Source organism: Syngnathus floridae, chromosome 4, assembly GCF_059516105.1.
Source record: "Syngnathus floridae isolate MCC-2025c chromosome 4, RoL_Sflo_1.0, whole genome shotgun sequence".
Lineage (NCBI taxonomy): Eukaryota > Metazoa > Chordata > Actinopteri > Syngnathiformes > Syngnathidae > Syngnathus > Syngnathus floridae.
Window position 1 is genome coordinate 16351112 of NC_142416.1, and position 15832 is coordinate 16366943.

Consider the following 15832-nt stretch of genomic DNA (forward strand, 5'->3'; position numbering starts at 1 on the left):
CGTTGGCGGCGACTTAACTGGAGGCTGAGATAATTGATTTGAAAACACCGCACATAAAAGTTTTAATTAAAGACGCCCCCGCAACCTTCACATCGCATCAAAACTTTATGCAAATACGTTTTCTCCGTCACGAGGACTGTGAACCGCTGCCAAAGTTCCATATTTTTGGCTGCACCTTTTTCGGGCACGGTCATTTCCAACAAAGCTCTTTAGCACTATTAATAATGCACTCAAAGGTTGTCTTCACCACTTTTTTTTTCTAAATATAAATCTTAATTATTTAACGAGGTATGATCAGGGAACGACGTACGACGCAAAACCACGGTGCGCGCGTATCTTCACGTGCGCAGCTTCAACAGAAAAAGTGTGGCTTCCAAATTAAAAGCGAATAGAAATGACCAACAACGGTTTTTTTTTTCAAATTTGATATTCATCTTCTGAAACATGCCCATCATGCACTGCGTGGCCCATATCTGCCAATTCATTTTAATTAACGGAAAGACGGCGGGAACTCGGACACTCATAGCAGCAGGCTTGCAAATGGTCTCTACTAAATATGCAGAAATCAAATAGAATATTGATTAGGAAATGTGCCGCACACACACATGCACGCGCAGTGCCTTATGCCAGAGAGGCAGACGGCAGAAAGGTCAAGGGACGTGTAAGGAGTCGTTTAAAGGACACAAGTGGTGTGATTAATTCAACATATACAAGAGTGATTAAAAATTGTGTGATTCACTTGTGCAAACGGGCAGAGGAAATGTGTTTCTTCAAGTAACACTGAGAGGGAATCCACATGTTTTCCATGTGGAGCTCTCGTGCGCGCACTCGCGGGAACACACGCACGCAACACACTGCTGTGTTTAAGGACACGGTTCGTCTGATTTATGGAATAGAGCTTTCAAAATTAATTGGGGGGAAAAAATGTGGATAGCACGTTTTGGGTCAGTAAAAAGGTAACCGGCAGGTGAAAATTGCTATTATTGAAAAATTATTAAAAAGTGTAGAAATGATAAAGTACTTCAGTAATGACTGCCGCAATATGCGTGATGGTAGCACCTGATTAGTGAGTAATGAAAATCCAACATCAGGCATGGAAAAGGTTGTTGGAAAAAAATAACTGGTGTGTGAAGCTAAGGTATAAATGTTCCACCTAATATGGAACATTTCCTAAAACTGTAGGGAAAAAAATGCTTTTGCCTGTTGTACAATCTCATTTTAAAAGGCACAATCTACATTTTTTCAAATCTGCATTATATAAAACATAAAGAGCTGGAAAAAAAATAAAAGGTCATTTAACATGACCTTTATTGTGATCCTTTATTAAATTTATGTTTTATAATTCAAACAATACTAATATGTGTGATTCATCACATCAAAACAATCATTGACCTATTACTTACTAAAAAAATCTCAGCATTTGGAAATTATAATGATTATTATGGCAACATGCTTTGAAAGTGAAGGTGAACCAGATCCTGGACTTTCGTCTTTTTTTTTCATTGTGCGTACTTATTACAGAATTTATCTATAATGTCATTTTTGAAAATCAACTTGATTTATATTTTAGCATAACATACAATATATGCGTTACAAGGCCTTTAAAACAGTAAATGTGTCCTATCACTCACACACATACATATTTATTAACTTCAGCAATAGGTTGAAGCAACATTACTGTAGTTATGAAAATTTTTAAAAAAAGACAAAATTATCACCACATGCATACTGTCATGCAATTAATGAATTATATTCATGCAGTTAATGTAATACCTGCTATTCATTTAACATAATTAAAATAAAAGGTTTTTAAAATCACTAAAGAAAACGCCGTGCTTCCAAAATGTTATTAATCCCTCCGCTCGCGCCCTAAACGCACCACATACCCACGCGTGCACGCAAAACGCATTCTCACGACTAATAATGACATGACCGTGAATACGTCGTGAGTGGGGGGGCGCTTATGAGGGCGTCCACCGTGACCGTGAAAGCACCACGACAGCGCCAACTCGCCCTTGGCCGTGAACGAGAGCGTGCGTACGGCTCATCTCCCACTTCCTCGGTCCGTGAACGCAACAAGTCGGTTAAACCTGTCGGTAGGGTTTCAAGTCAACTTGCGTTCACTTTAATTAGGGTCAAACCAGAACACTTGCACACTAATCTACTGTACTGCACTGTACTTCGTGATAGGTTTATAAAAGATAAAGTGGGAGAAGCGCCATTTTCTCTCGATAGCGTAGCGCCGCACTGGAACGTCAAATGCAATAGCGCTGTTAAAAAAAACAAAAAAAAAAGGAGTGCTGAATCTTAGGTTGAAAAGTGGCACGGCAAAAGTGGAGGAAATTCCGAGGGGAGGAAGGCGAAAAAGCGGCAGCTCGCACGTACTCTGCAACCGGCGTACAGCCTCGGGCAGGCACACAAGACCGGAAAACGGGACAAGCCACAAAGCGATTAAAAAATTTTTTTTTTCCGTTTTTGCTAAAGGACAACATAAAAGTGCGTACCTGTGTCAAGCAGTAAGGGGAGTACATGGCTGAGAGTCTACAGGTGGCGGTCGGAGCGGTCGCGAGTCAACGTGGATGGAGGAGGTTCGCTGCGGTGCCGCATTGCAAAGGCTGGCCGAGGCTCGGTGCTGTGGCTCGGTGCAGGCTCTAACCCCGCCTCGCTCACTGTGCCGCCGAGCTCCGCACCAACTTTTAGGGGAAACTTTTTTCTCTGCTCTGCCTCCCTCCCTCCCTCGCTCATGCCCTCCCCCCTCACTCTCACTCCCCACCCCTCCCCTCCCCATGCAAAACTGTACTCTACTGTACGTCGACTGTTTTTTATTAGAACTTCGAAAACTCCCGACCTTTTCTTCTGCAGAACTGAACAGAATGAAAAGGCTGTGGTTAATGAAACACGTAAGCTTCCATTACGGTGCATGTTCTGCACAAATAAAAAGAAGATGAAGAAAAATGAATAATTATAGCAATTACAAGCCATCTAATTTTTTTGCTCCCTTTCCAATGCATTCAATAAGACCCATGCCCAAACATGTCATTTCTTTTCCTCGTTTCCATGCATGTTATCATCCTGTCAGACACCCCTTGATGACTTCTAAATGTCCCAATAACAATTTAACAAACAACTGAGTTGTATTTAACTTAACAAGCTCTCTTAAACTGTCCATTTATCATTTTCAACAGTCCCCATCTGTTGGCAGGTAAGTCACTATTCCAGAATTGCAGCAGGTCTTCCACTTTTTATGCAAAGTGCCACCACGAAAAAAAAAAAAACATTTCCGACATTATAATGATTTCAATATATGCACTAAAACATTTCTGTGACAAACCTTTTTCGTGTGTTACGTTCTCGATACTGAATGTTGGCCATATTTGTGGATTGTTTGTAAGCTAATGTTGAGTTTGTCCGTGCAAAGGTTGTTGAAGTGCATCTCGTTCGACAAACATCACGTGTTAAAGGAAAAGCTTGACTTTTTTTGTGTCAGTCTGTACTACATTTGACATTCAAAAGCACGACTAGACAAGAACAAATATGTAAAGCGACTGCAATTTCTCTTCCGTCCTTACTTACCCTCAATAGGGTGGGCTAGTGCATCCATTCTGAGAAACGGGGTACACACATGTATCTTCACACGTTTACATTCACACTTATGGCCAATTTAGTGTCCACTGACCTTAACGTGCATGTTTTGAGAATGTGAGAGGAAGTTGGAGTTGCCACAAACTCCACAGAGGAGATAAAATCATGAGCCTGTGAACTGTGAGGCAACCACTAGACCACTTTGCTACTCCAAAAATTCCAACTAAATAGGAGTATGTAGTAGTTTAAAAAAAATTACACCTCACTATTGCAATCGTGATTTAATATATGATTTTTTTTCAAGGTCCCATTTCCATGTATTCTAAGATTTCAGCCAAAGTAGAATCTACATGAATAAGATAAATGTCAATTTTCTGATGCCAAAAAATTGAGTGTAAAATGAGGGCAAGGGGGCATAAGGCGCATCCTTGAGGTACTCCTTTGACATTTGTTATTGAAGTTAATACAGTTGGTTTTAATATGAATTATACTTTGTTTTCTTCAATGTTCGAATTTCTTCTTGGTGGATGTGTCTTAGCAAAGTAAACCATCGTTTAGCACTGGACCCTGGCAAACTTAATTCTAGACAATGTTGACTCGCTTAACGTGTAACTGCAATGAGACGACAGCAACCAGTTTTGAATTTACAGTAGCGGGAAACGGCTGGCTCCAACACTAACCAAAATTTGCGTTGAATTAACTTTTACAATGCGGATTTGAGGGGCCACGCTAACGTCGCCTGTTAGTTATAAATGACACCACATCATATTTAGAATGTTAAAAAAAAAAAAAAAATCTATTTCTACGGACCTCCTGGCATGCTTTGAAGAAACCAACAACGTTTTACTGCAAAATGCACATTTGCTTTCTGGATACTTGTAATTTATAACCGCCTCCTTTTTTTTTTTCTTTTTTCCAAAGCGTAACAATGTCTAGCTCCTTTTGCAGCGTGCTGTGCATAATAGCCACTACATATGCGGACAGTTGATACCTGAACTTGGACCGAGCGGTCCAAAGCTGCTTCAATGTGACTCCCATTGTATGCAAGTGATACTCTCTGGTTCTAATCAGCCTCGGCTTTATCCTCACCCGCTCCCTGCTCCTCGGACTAATCAAACTCATATATGCAGGCAGAGTGCCTGCAATTACACATAAGCCCCTGCCTCCCGAGTGTGTGCGCGGGAACATTGTGTAGCGTGTGTGTATGTGTGTAAATGCAGGCTATAGGGTGCGGTCTTGGAGGTTGAAGTAACCCCGGTGCTTCAATGCCAAGTTTTTAAAGTGGGGGGGGGTATGGAGCTTTACGAGACCTCAGCCTATGTGGGATACTTACCGCAGCGTGTGCGCACACACAAACACACACGCATGAACACACACATTCTTTCGTCTTGCGCTCAAAGATACTACATAGGCAAGTAAGAGTGGAAAGAAAAATGGGGGAAAGAGTGAAAAAGGTGAAGGGGGCCGAGTGTATTTCTTTCCATTAGTCGCTCCTCATTCCAAACCACACCCCAGCAAGGCACAGCTCCAAACCCCAAAGCTGTCGCACACCCTCTTCTCTTTCTCTTTTTCCTTTTCTCTCCTACTATTCGGCTTTTCACTCTTCATCGGCGGTATTTAGTTAAAGGTTCAGCCCAGAGTAAAATGTCTTTGAGCCCAGGTCCGGAACATCGTAAGGTATAGTATGCTTAACGATTTAAATTCAAATATTTTGTTCGAGTAAGCAGTTGTATAAACTTTCAATAGATATACATTTGAAAAACACTAAAATTGTATGAGGTAAAATCGGTATAATTCTAAAATTCTATTAGGATCAACAGCAACTATATTTATTGTCTAGACTGCTTTTGTGCTGCTGTTTTGGTTAGCAACAACAGTTTTAAATGGTCTCAGCAGTATACAATGAACTGAGACGATGACAAGAACTGTTTATTTTGGCTAATGCAAAAGAGAAGCATTTTTGTTTGGAATTTGATCTTAATTTTGTATTTTTTATATTAACATCGTAATCTATATTTTGCTATGGTGCCTTTTTTTGCAAAATCTTTGTGTGTTTCAACTACAAGACCTGTAAAAATATTCTGATGCTAATATTTGGGGGAGCCATTTTGTCTTTGACCCCTTTGGATTTGAGATGGTGCAGGTCAAAGGTCTTAAGTGCAGGACTACTAAATAGAATAATTCACATATTATCGTGTGCACTAATATCAGCAACATGTAACATTATTTTCCTACGCTGTATATAAAGTACAATTCTTCGTACTCTGAACCTTCTTAACCGCCGATTGCCTTACACACACCCAATCCGCATAAAGCTGCCCCCGACTGAACGATTTGATTGGCTGAGTAACATCACATGGGGGGGTTACAGTGCCCACGGTTGGTGGGCAGTCCCTTCATTGTGTGCACTTTACGACTAATCAATGACCAGAAAAAATTTGGCCTTCAAAATGATTTAATACTGATGTGGATTAGGTCAGTTTGGAAAGGTGTCACGGTCCAGTTCCCAACCATGACGCGCTCGATTCTACATGGCTCTTCTACTGTGTCTGACTTCAGCAGGCCTCTTTGTGTGTAGCTGGAGTCGAGCCTAGACGCCCATCTCAGTATTCAACACGACGCAGGCGCTCCGGCAGCCAAATCACAAACTATAGCAACCGCAGGCGGAGTTACCAAACACCAGAACTCAGGTTTGCATCTAAAAACTCCATGTTTTCCATCTTGACCGCCACACTGAAGAAAAGCCCCCTCCCTGGAGCTCTGGCGGTTTTTCCGAGACTGTGTTTGCCACACGAGGAAAAACCACATGGTGTGACAACACTCGAGCGTGTTGTGGTCTCCCGTTGACACGCGCCGCTGGCCGCGCATTTTATGTTTACCATCTCCTGTGGTTACGCTGTACGTTAAAAGCCAAGGCTGATATCGCCATTAGCGGGCCAAACGTGTGAGACGGCTTGTTGTGGCTCCATTTCAAATGCTGTTTATGTCAGCGTACCAGTCATGGACGTACACTACATATGTACTCAGACTGGCTATTACGGCTAACAAGCATCTCGTACGCAGGAGACGTTATGGGTCTGTTTGCAATCTCACTGTGTGTGCATGTGTGTGTGTGTCTGTGTGCAATGTGGCGGGCCTGCTGCTTTTTAAGTGTGTACCGTGTGTAATGGCAGCTCACGTTTTCAGTCCGGCTGCTTTGGATTATATCACGTTTTTTGTTTATATAAAACAGGATGTGTACATCTTCATGAAGCACGTTCTGCAGTTATGTCAATAATTGTATGAAGTCGTATCAAGGCCAAAATGAAAAATGAATTATGACGGGGGGAAATTACTATTATAAGGAATTTAATAAGCAAATGTCAAAAATCCTACAAAAGGTAATTATAACAATTTGAGGGTAAAGCCACTGATTTATATTGTGGGATATACTTAAAATGTGTTTAAAACACTTGTAAAATTCTTTCACAATACTTTATTGTGCTTTAGCTGGGAACACGTCTAGTCCCATTAAAAATGAAAATACGGCTTAACAAATCCGCATTACAGAGCATAGTTGATACATGGGGAAAAAAATGAAATGTACAGCAGAAAAGTCGCAATTTTAAGGTGCATTCATGCATGCCAAGGAATTCGTAATGCATCATTTTATGGCTTACGGGATGAGACTTTTGGACCAAAATGACACCGGCGGTATGCAACATGCAACACAACGTTAGAGAACTCGGTTGGAACGCTTGGTTCCAATTTTCATGCAAAAGAAATTCATACTAACATTTGAAATTGTTTGAAGCCAGTGGTAATGTGAAATTGTCCCAATCAGTTACAGAAAATTCATCTAAATTTCTGTGAGAACATGCATAGTGCTGACTGTGTTAAATATGTTGTTGGGGTGGGATGAGGTTGTCGAAAAAAAAAAAAAAATGCAACTACAGTGAGTCAAGGTAGATCATTTTTATCCACTCGGCTTGTTTGTATGGCCAGAAAATGAATCCCTTGTGTACGGTTCATTCGATTTTGTGCGTGTGCGTTTATGTGTGTGTGTGAGTGTGTTTGTGTATATATACCCTGTATGTATCAGACACAAGGAAACATTCAGGCACGCCTGGGCCTCTGACAGGATCGTCGTTCACCAGGTAAGCATCGGTAGCCTGCAAAACAGAGGGAAAAAAATGAAATTGTCATTATCAAAATTGGTTATGTGCATCATTGAGTTGCAGAAAAATAGCCCAAAATAATTGACAAATGGGAAAAATGCGGATCTTTTTGTTTTGAGAAATCTGGTTAGGCAGTTAATAATCCTGCTAACCTTTAAAGTTGAGGTTGGAAATTTTTGAATTGAATTCATGCTCACGCAGGCATGACGTTACTTCATTGATATTTTCTGTATTGTTGTTGTTGCCAGTATGCTATTAACGAGTATGCTGTCAATCTAACCTTGGGAGGAAGCAAAATATCTCCTTTGTGTCAATCGCTTTAAAAAAAAACAAGTGTGGAAACGTCACTTCAAATTTACATTGTCATTTGAAAACTACGTCTTTGCAAATGTTTATTTTCTCGACACAGAGCAAAGCTTGAGCGTCATCTCAATCCACCCCGGTGTGTAAGTACAGCTCTGTATACATACATGTATGCATTCAGCGAGCTTCATTTGTATTCTAATTCAAGCAGGCCAGCAAGACAGACTTCTGGCAGAGCCGGGCGCTGTGAAATGGGCTCTCCTCGCAGTCGGTGCCGCTGATTGGATCAAGCTATCCCGGCTCCGCTTAGCCGAAGGGAGCCCAAATCCCACAGCCGCCGCGGCGTTCTGCGAAATCCTATTTCATTTCACAACTTTAACGGATAAAAAAGCAAACAGGCGCTCTTGTGCCAGCCGGGACCCCGTGACACATTTATTCAGCGACGACACCAGGACATTGTTTAAATGGCTACATACAAAAAAAAAAAAACTATAATCACCTGCACATATTTACATACACATGCCGGCACGCATGCACACGGGCGTCCACGTGCGTGCCACTTAAGCAGACGCACAGACACAAACCCCATAATAAGAGCCAGACGCTGGCAGACCGCACAGCCGCGAGTTGTGGCGAAAACAAAGGCTATTCATATCCTTCGCAATGAGAGGCCTTTGCGCCCCCCCCCCCCTCCACCCTTGCTGTTTTATTACAGATAATCTGCACTCACAAACCTTCCATTTTTTGGCAATTGTGTGATTTTCTAATCATCTTTATTAGTGCATAAACATTGCTTACAGGGGAAACACACTGGCCATTGTTTCGACTGGATGGCGGGATCGAGGCCTGCTGATAAGAAGCGACTGCGTCGCACCGTATTATACGACGTCGTCCTCTGCCAGGCCACATTGCTTTCGATTGGACGCCCAGATTTGTGGCACCTGTGCAGGAGCGGTCGCCAGCCAACCGGAGAACGGCAAATCAGGTGTGCGATGCGGGTTCTGCGATTGGCTCGTCTTGGTCGGAGACAAGGTCAGGTGCGGCGTCAAGCCTCACCCGATTGGCCGACACGGAGCCTAAAAGTGACGTCGATGGAGTCGTTGCCATTGGCTGCCGCGGCCCATTTTGATGATTAATACGTGTGGTAGGAGGGTGGCAGTGGGACAACTGGCTCAGTTGGGGATGTGCAAGGCAACATCCATTTCCAAAGGCAATATAAGGACAAATGTTATTGGACTCCATTGCTATGACAATCAAATAATCAATCAGGGGGTGCTTTCCTTAGTCCCCCCTGAATCTTATTTTTTTTTAATCTTTAAACATTTTTACAGCAAATCATAAGGGAAGGGTGGATTTGCTTCGTAACAGCTGAGACCATCCTAAAAAATAACCTTACAGTTTTACTCCCCTTCCTAAACAAGTCAACTCAACTCACTTTTACAGCAACAAGCAATTTGGCAGATATTGAACGAGTCTTCAAAATGTAGGTTTTTAGCTCTATATTGCCACAGCCAGTTTAAGTTTACTGCAAAACGACATATAAACTGACTTAAGGATTGTGTATTTAAACCGACCAAATGACTTTGTCTTAAATGAAAGTCTGCTCAGAACCCAAAATGCAAAAAAACACCTTAGATGAGCTAATGAAACTAAAACCCTTTAAGCAATGGATGATTTCAATACAAATGGAGGAGCAACACATGTGGACAGACAATATAACAATACTCACAATTAATGAAATTCAAATCAACATCACAATGTGGTAGAAAGCAATTTTCAAATGTGATTATTTTTCAAAACCGATCAGCCTCGTTCCAGCCATAAATTATTAATCCACTGTGAAAAAGAATACTAATTATTCCGTCACTTTCTAAGCTGTTTTTACTGTTATGTATCTGCACTTATACATTATACTGCCTCCTAGCGGCCAAGGTGCACACATCAAATAGAGCAGTGCGATACATTAATCATGCTGCACAAACCATGAGAATTTTCACATTTTAGTCAATTCTGTTACTCTGTTTTATAATATGCAATACAGAAGAGGGCTATTGGGAAAACCACATTCTTTTTTTTTTTTTGAGTGTGGTCACGGGACCAATAAAACTTGGAAATCCCCGCTGTTTACAAATAAACCATGAAGTGTGATAGAGCAGCAGAACATGACATATTTACAGGAACAATATAACGAAGACCTACATCAGGTTGTATCTATATTGTGCAAATACAACCAACATCCCTCTCATTGATTGCATACATTATCACAATGACAAGGCAAAATATTGGGAACAGAATTGAAGCCAGCAGGCCCTTGGAGGACTAAACTGACCCCTGACAGAAGAGATTCCACACGCCTGATACAGACTACATTTGAATGGAACATCATGTAATCTGAGTGAAAACACAATGGATGTCTTGCATTCATTTCCTATTAAGCAAGAGGCACTCAGCCATTCTAATGCTCTTTTAAGTCATTCGCTAGAGAAACAGGTGTTGATCCCATTGTGGAACAGTGAATAACATGAAACTAATAAATGGGCTAAGCTCCGCTACCTGCCACTTGGGAGGCCCGAACATACTGACTCCCCTTTGTAGTAAAAAAAAAAAAAAAAAAAAAAAGCAGTGCCTCAAACGCTCCCTCCTGCAGTGCTGTATGAATTATAAATTGTACTATATATACATATAACATATGCCCGGCCCATATGGCCAGCCCTGAGCAGAAAAATCTCAAAGCCCTCCTTAATTAACATTTTAGAGGGAAGATTCGGAGGCGGGAGATTGAGTCAGTGACCTATTTGGAGTCCGCCATCATCACCCCATGCAAATGTGTTAATTGAGACACATTTCCCCCACTCAAGAAATATGCATGAGGATGCGATTTGGATTTTGTTTTCAACTTTTTGTTTGTCTCAGCCATCTGATGGATCGTTTTGTAAAAGTATAACAAAAGAAGAGCTTTGTATTTAACGTCCTCTTTGTCACTCCTGTACAGTATTATTCCGCACTGTATGGGCAAATTCTTTGGAGGTGAGGCAAGTGAGTTTTTATTAGCCTGATTTGTTAGCCATGAGCATAAATTGTCCATGTTGAAGGTCAGGTTGAAAAAAAAAGAAGGGGACAATGGAAGATTGGTCGCATGCACACACAAAGCAAGTCCAGCTAAGCTGCAAAAGATGGCTACCTCTTCAAAAGACACCGGACGGACAGGTAGGCGGGCGTCACCGGCGATCTGTTCCGCCGAGTGCGAGGGGGATGTTTGAAAGGCAGACGCGGCCGCCGTGTGAGCGCCTGCCAAAGCTACCTCGGGGAGATATGTTGGAAAAATGCTATTTTTCACACCGACGTCTCAAGAGGAGGATGAGCGGGGGTGAGAAAGAAGATGAGAATCGGATGGGGTTCCTTTAAAAAATGAGGGTGAGTAGATGAATGAGTGGGCCTTAATGATTTCACTCCACTTGAGGGTGATGGAGGTCACAAGTACGGCCAAGTCCGGTCTTACAGCATAGTTACTGAAATTAGTAGTAAACATACTTTGAGCTAACCCAATTATATTTCGGGGTGCAACAAACGATTATTTTAATAGTCGATTAATCCGTAAATTATTTAGCCCATTAATCGATGAATCCATATTAATTTCTTTCTCTTTACTCCAAAACAGATTTTAAATCTACAGTGCAGAAAATGCACAAATATATGAATCTTTATGGATGAATATAATTGCTTTGAGAAAAAAACAAGGACATTCCAAAATTAAAATAATAAAATGACAAATTTGCTTACCAAAACTTAACCTATGGTTGGCAAATAAAATAAGTGGGAATTTTCATTCCTTAGTGTAATTTTTTGTAATTTTTTTTGTGGCTAAATATATATTTTTTATCACTTTCCAGGCATAACACAGCATTTTCATAAACATGACGTTTTGGGACACAATTTTTATTTAATTAAAAATACAATCAATAATTACAAATGAATCCTAAATCAGAGTGATTTTTTTGTATTTTATTTTGAACTATCGCAACGTGACTGTTCTGCCTTTTGTCAGAAAAAAAATAAAAGGTCTTCAACGTTAGACGACATTGGTTTAATACAAATTAAAAGTACACCTGGTATCGGTTACTTAGTATCGGTGTCTGTGACTATTTGTCAGTAGAGTTCTCGTACTGGTAGCTGTCTGGAAAAAAAAAAAAAGTGATATCGATAATCCCTACTTAGTGCTTTCCTATCTGGCCTGCATCTGTACTTTCCCCGCAGGAGTGCTAAACGAGAACACTGGCAACACAACAAAGTTAAATTCTAGTGTGCTATTAAGTAGGTGGGGGCACAGGTACCTGAGCTGATCGTGAAAGTCAAGCAGATAACATTCTACGAGGGAAACAAGTTTGCACACATTGTGACACACCTGAACATCAGCTCAGACTGGCACGCTGCCTGTAAACTATCATGATCTTGCTCGACAGGCTCGTCCGTAACTGCTGCCTTTAGATAATGGCGTGCCAATTGTAACACGGAAGGTTCCAGGCCACAACATTTTTTGCTGCCACGCTGCTTGCACTCCACACCACCTCTGTACACCAGATAAACCCGAGTTCCACTGGCCTTACTTCCCAGTGTGGCCTTAGCCAGGAACTTCACACGGGCCAAACCACACATTTTTGAGGCAAAATGTAGCACGGTCATGGAAAAAGTTGGATTGTTATGCCAAAATGTAACGTTGACGTGACAAAATATCACATTTTTGAACCATAGCGTCCTCAATAAAATGTGTTTGTTTTATTTTTAATAGACAATATAGATCAAAATGGATCATTTTTACATTTGTTTTCCGAAAAAGTGTTTTATTGCAAAATGTGGCGCATTTCAAGGGCGGGCGATGTCAATTCCGTACCTGGCAGAAAATATTTTGGATAACCCATTGTTTGGTTGACTCATTGAAAAACAAAGAATGAATGAAACCATTTGATTTTTGACCCCTTCACCCAGCAACAATGATATAAACTCCAAATATGAAATGTATGTATGTAAAATATAAGCAACATAAGTGACGCAATTGTACAACCATGCAAAACATTTTAGGGTCACCCTGAACTGGTTGCCAGCCAATCACAGGGCACAAATAGACTGACAACCATTCACACTGGAAAATTTAGGGCACTTAATTCACCCACCATAAATGTTTCTGCAATGTAGGAGGAAACCAGAATACTCAGAAAATACCCACGCAGGCACGGGGGGAACATGCAAACTCCAGACAGAATCGAACCCGCAACCACCTAATCTTCACTCTCCTAACTTTCCCAACGTGACGACATCAAGGCATTTTACAACTCTTCACTCCTGGTCTGCAAACGCTTTTAACAAAGAGGTCTGGACTAGTACAATCCTCCTTTTGTGTCGTTAAAGGTGTTATCCTTTTTTTGCCACGTTAACAGAAAAGGGCAGGAAACAAGGAGTTGTATTACAGCACACATAGCATGACTGAAGAAATCATACTGTATGAAATAGCTCACTCGGTTATATCTTATCTGAAATAACAATCCTTTTAATCCCATGAAATAATGAAGGTGGCGTGCCAGCCCCGCCCCCTTTAACATGATGATGATGATGTTCTGCTATGCAACACCATCTTGGCATAAAATGGATTTGGTAGTGAAATTAAATATGGGAGTTAGTTATCATCCTATCTTGCCTCTGGAAAGGTTTTGATTGCTCTGACTGTTTAAATCTTTAAATACTTGTATGACGCTACGCTTGACTTCAGTTCATAGCTCAAAGATGAAAAATCTCAAATAATCTATATGTATATAGCAACAGGTGGATTCATGAGTTAATTTGACCATCTGCCATCTAGTGGTGGGGCATTTAATTGTCCTGCTTGTCATTATATGTCGCTGTCATAGAGAGATTGCTGGTAAATTCGAAAGAACATTTTTTTTTTCCATGGCACCCTGGTTGGAATGTGAAGAAATTGCAGGTTGAACTCAAATGAATTTGAGATGAGGCCTCTTGGGAAATATTTAATAAAGGTCCTTTATATACGTAATCTCAACAGCTATTTTTTGTGTTTCGCTCTGTTGAACATGACAATTACGAACACAAGTCATTACTGTCATTCATTGGATCATATTGGTATTAAATTATCCTATGAATCGCATAAGTGGTATCATATTGAACTGCCCAATGCAAATTAGACATATCCAAAATATGGATGCTTTTTTATTTTTATTTTTCTAATTTATTTTTATTCTTTCATAAGCCAAAAAATATTTTAGTGGCATGCTTTTGAATGCAATGACCCCTATCTGATGACAAACGGAGAAATTTGCAATTATCAAATTTTCATTATCTTATTTTCTCAAGTTTAATCTTCTGGCATTTGCGGGTTGCTGCAGGATAAAAAAAAAAACTTCATTCGGGACAAGGTTTGCCTAATTTCCATAGTTCGACATTGGTGCTTTCACATCCTCTTTGGGGCTATTAAAACACTTGTTCAGGGGGGTTACAAAGACTCTCTGTGTGCCTCACCTCCCCGCCCCCTGCATGCTAGTCTGCAGCGTGTCGTCAAGTACACAAATGAAGTGCTCAGTAGTACAGATAAAAAAAACAACCTGATAACTCGATAAAGATACCTAAGATCTTCAATCTGCATCCTTTTCACAGCTCTCTTTAAACAGATCAGCTATATCAAAAAATGTTAATCTCATTTTCAATCATCACTGCCTTAACAGTTTAGACAGGGTGAGAAACCTGCGGCCCGCGGGCCACAAACAGTCTGTTAAATCAGTTCATCTGGCTTGCTCTTCTTTTAACCCACCTCATAGAAAACTCTTGGGAAAAATTCTATTATAGAATTAAAAATAAGCATTAATCTAATTGTTGTATCTTTTCCTCCAATTTAGGCACTTGGATAATTTCTCAAAAATGAAATGAATAGCGCCACTGCTTGATCTAAACACACACAGATACACACTCAGGTGTGTGCACAGGCCTGCATCCAAATTGCTCAAAAGCTCAAACGCAGCCAAACAACGTTTAGTTGAACGTTCACTCTCTCTCTCTCACTCACACACACTCACACACACTCGTGTCCACGTCGCCAACAAAGGCAAACTATTGAGTTACACAGCACGTACCATTATAGCGCAGGGAGATCTGCCAACACTCTCAATGCCCCATTTTCCTTAAAAAGTTCAGCTTCCAAAAAAAAGTGAGAGAGGGACTTAGACTTGCTCTCTTGGATGTTGCCGGAAGCCTCCACACATAGACACACACACACAATAATCAGAGACTCGCAAAAAGTGAGTCCACTCCGCGAGAATGCAGCAAAAAAAAGACGACCGGGAGAAAAAAAAAATCTTTTCGAGGGTTTTCAACGCCGCTCGGCCATGCTGCGAGACGTCCGCGCCAAAAGTGTCGTCGTACGTGCGGCCAAAGTTGTGCAGACTGCTCCGCTTCTGCTCCTCGCACGCAAAAAAAGTGGAAAATACAAATGGAACGGGATGCGCAGTAAGTCGGTGTGCCTTTGTGCTCTGTCTGGCTACTTAGAAAAAATATTATTAAGTGAAGTGTTGGCCGCTTCGCGCGTAGTGCGCCCGATCTGTTTAGACTCGCACCTCGCTCTCTCTCCTTCTCTTTCTCTTTCCCACTCTGTCTCTCTCTCTCTTTCTCTCTCCCCGCGTGTGTATGTGCGTGGATCCCAACGCGCAGTTGCACGTCGACTGGGGTGGGGGGGCACCCTTGTTTCCTCACCGCCTCCCCCCTTAAAGATGAAAGAGCTGCTGCGGAATCGA

The 15832-nt window shown here is 41.2% G+C and overlaps 1 protein-coding gene across 12 annotated transcripts in view; it reads right to left on the minus strand.

The window, feature by feature from the left end:
• The window catches only part of LOC148399464 (nuclear factor 1 X-type-like), a 120711-nt gene that overhangs the window by 81645 nt on the left and 23234 nt on the right, over positions 1–15832 (minus strand). For 2 of the 12 annotated variants that reach the window (XM_088374302.1, XM_088374297.1), the window contains exons 1-2: positions 15176–15673; positions 7650–7733 (exon numbers count right to left, since the gene is read on the minus strand). In XM_088374302.1, the coding sequence (XP_088230428.1) occupies positions 7650–7733; positions 15176–15178 (87 nt within the window). In that variant the 5' untranslated portion in view covers positions 15179–15673. Of the gene's footprint in view, positions 1–2504; positions 2705–7649; positions 7734–15175; positions 15682–15832 lie in introns of those variants that run through there. The other 10 variants (XM_088374308.1, XM_088374309.1, XM_088374303.1 and 7 more) reach the window with 9 other exon arrangements.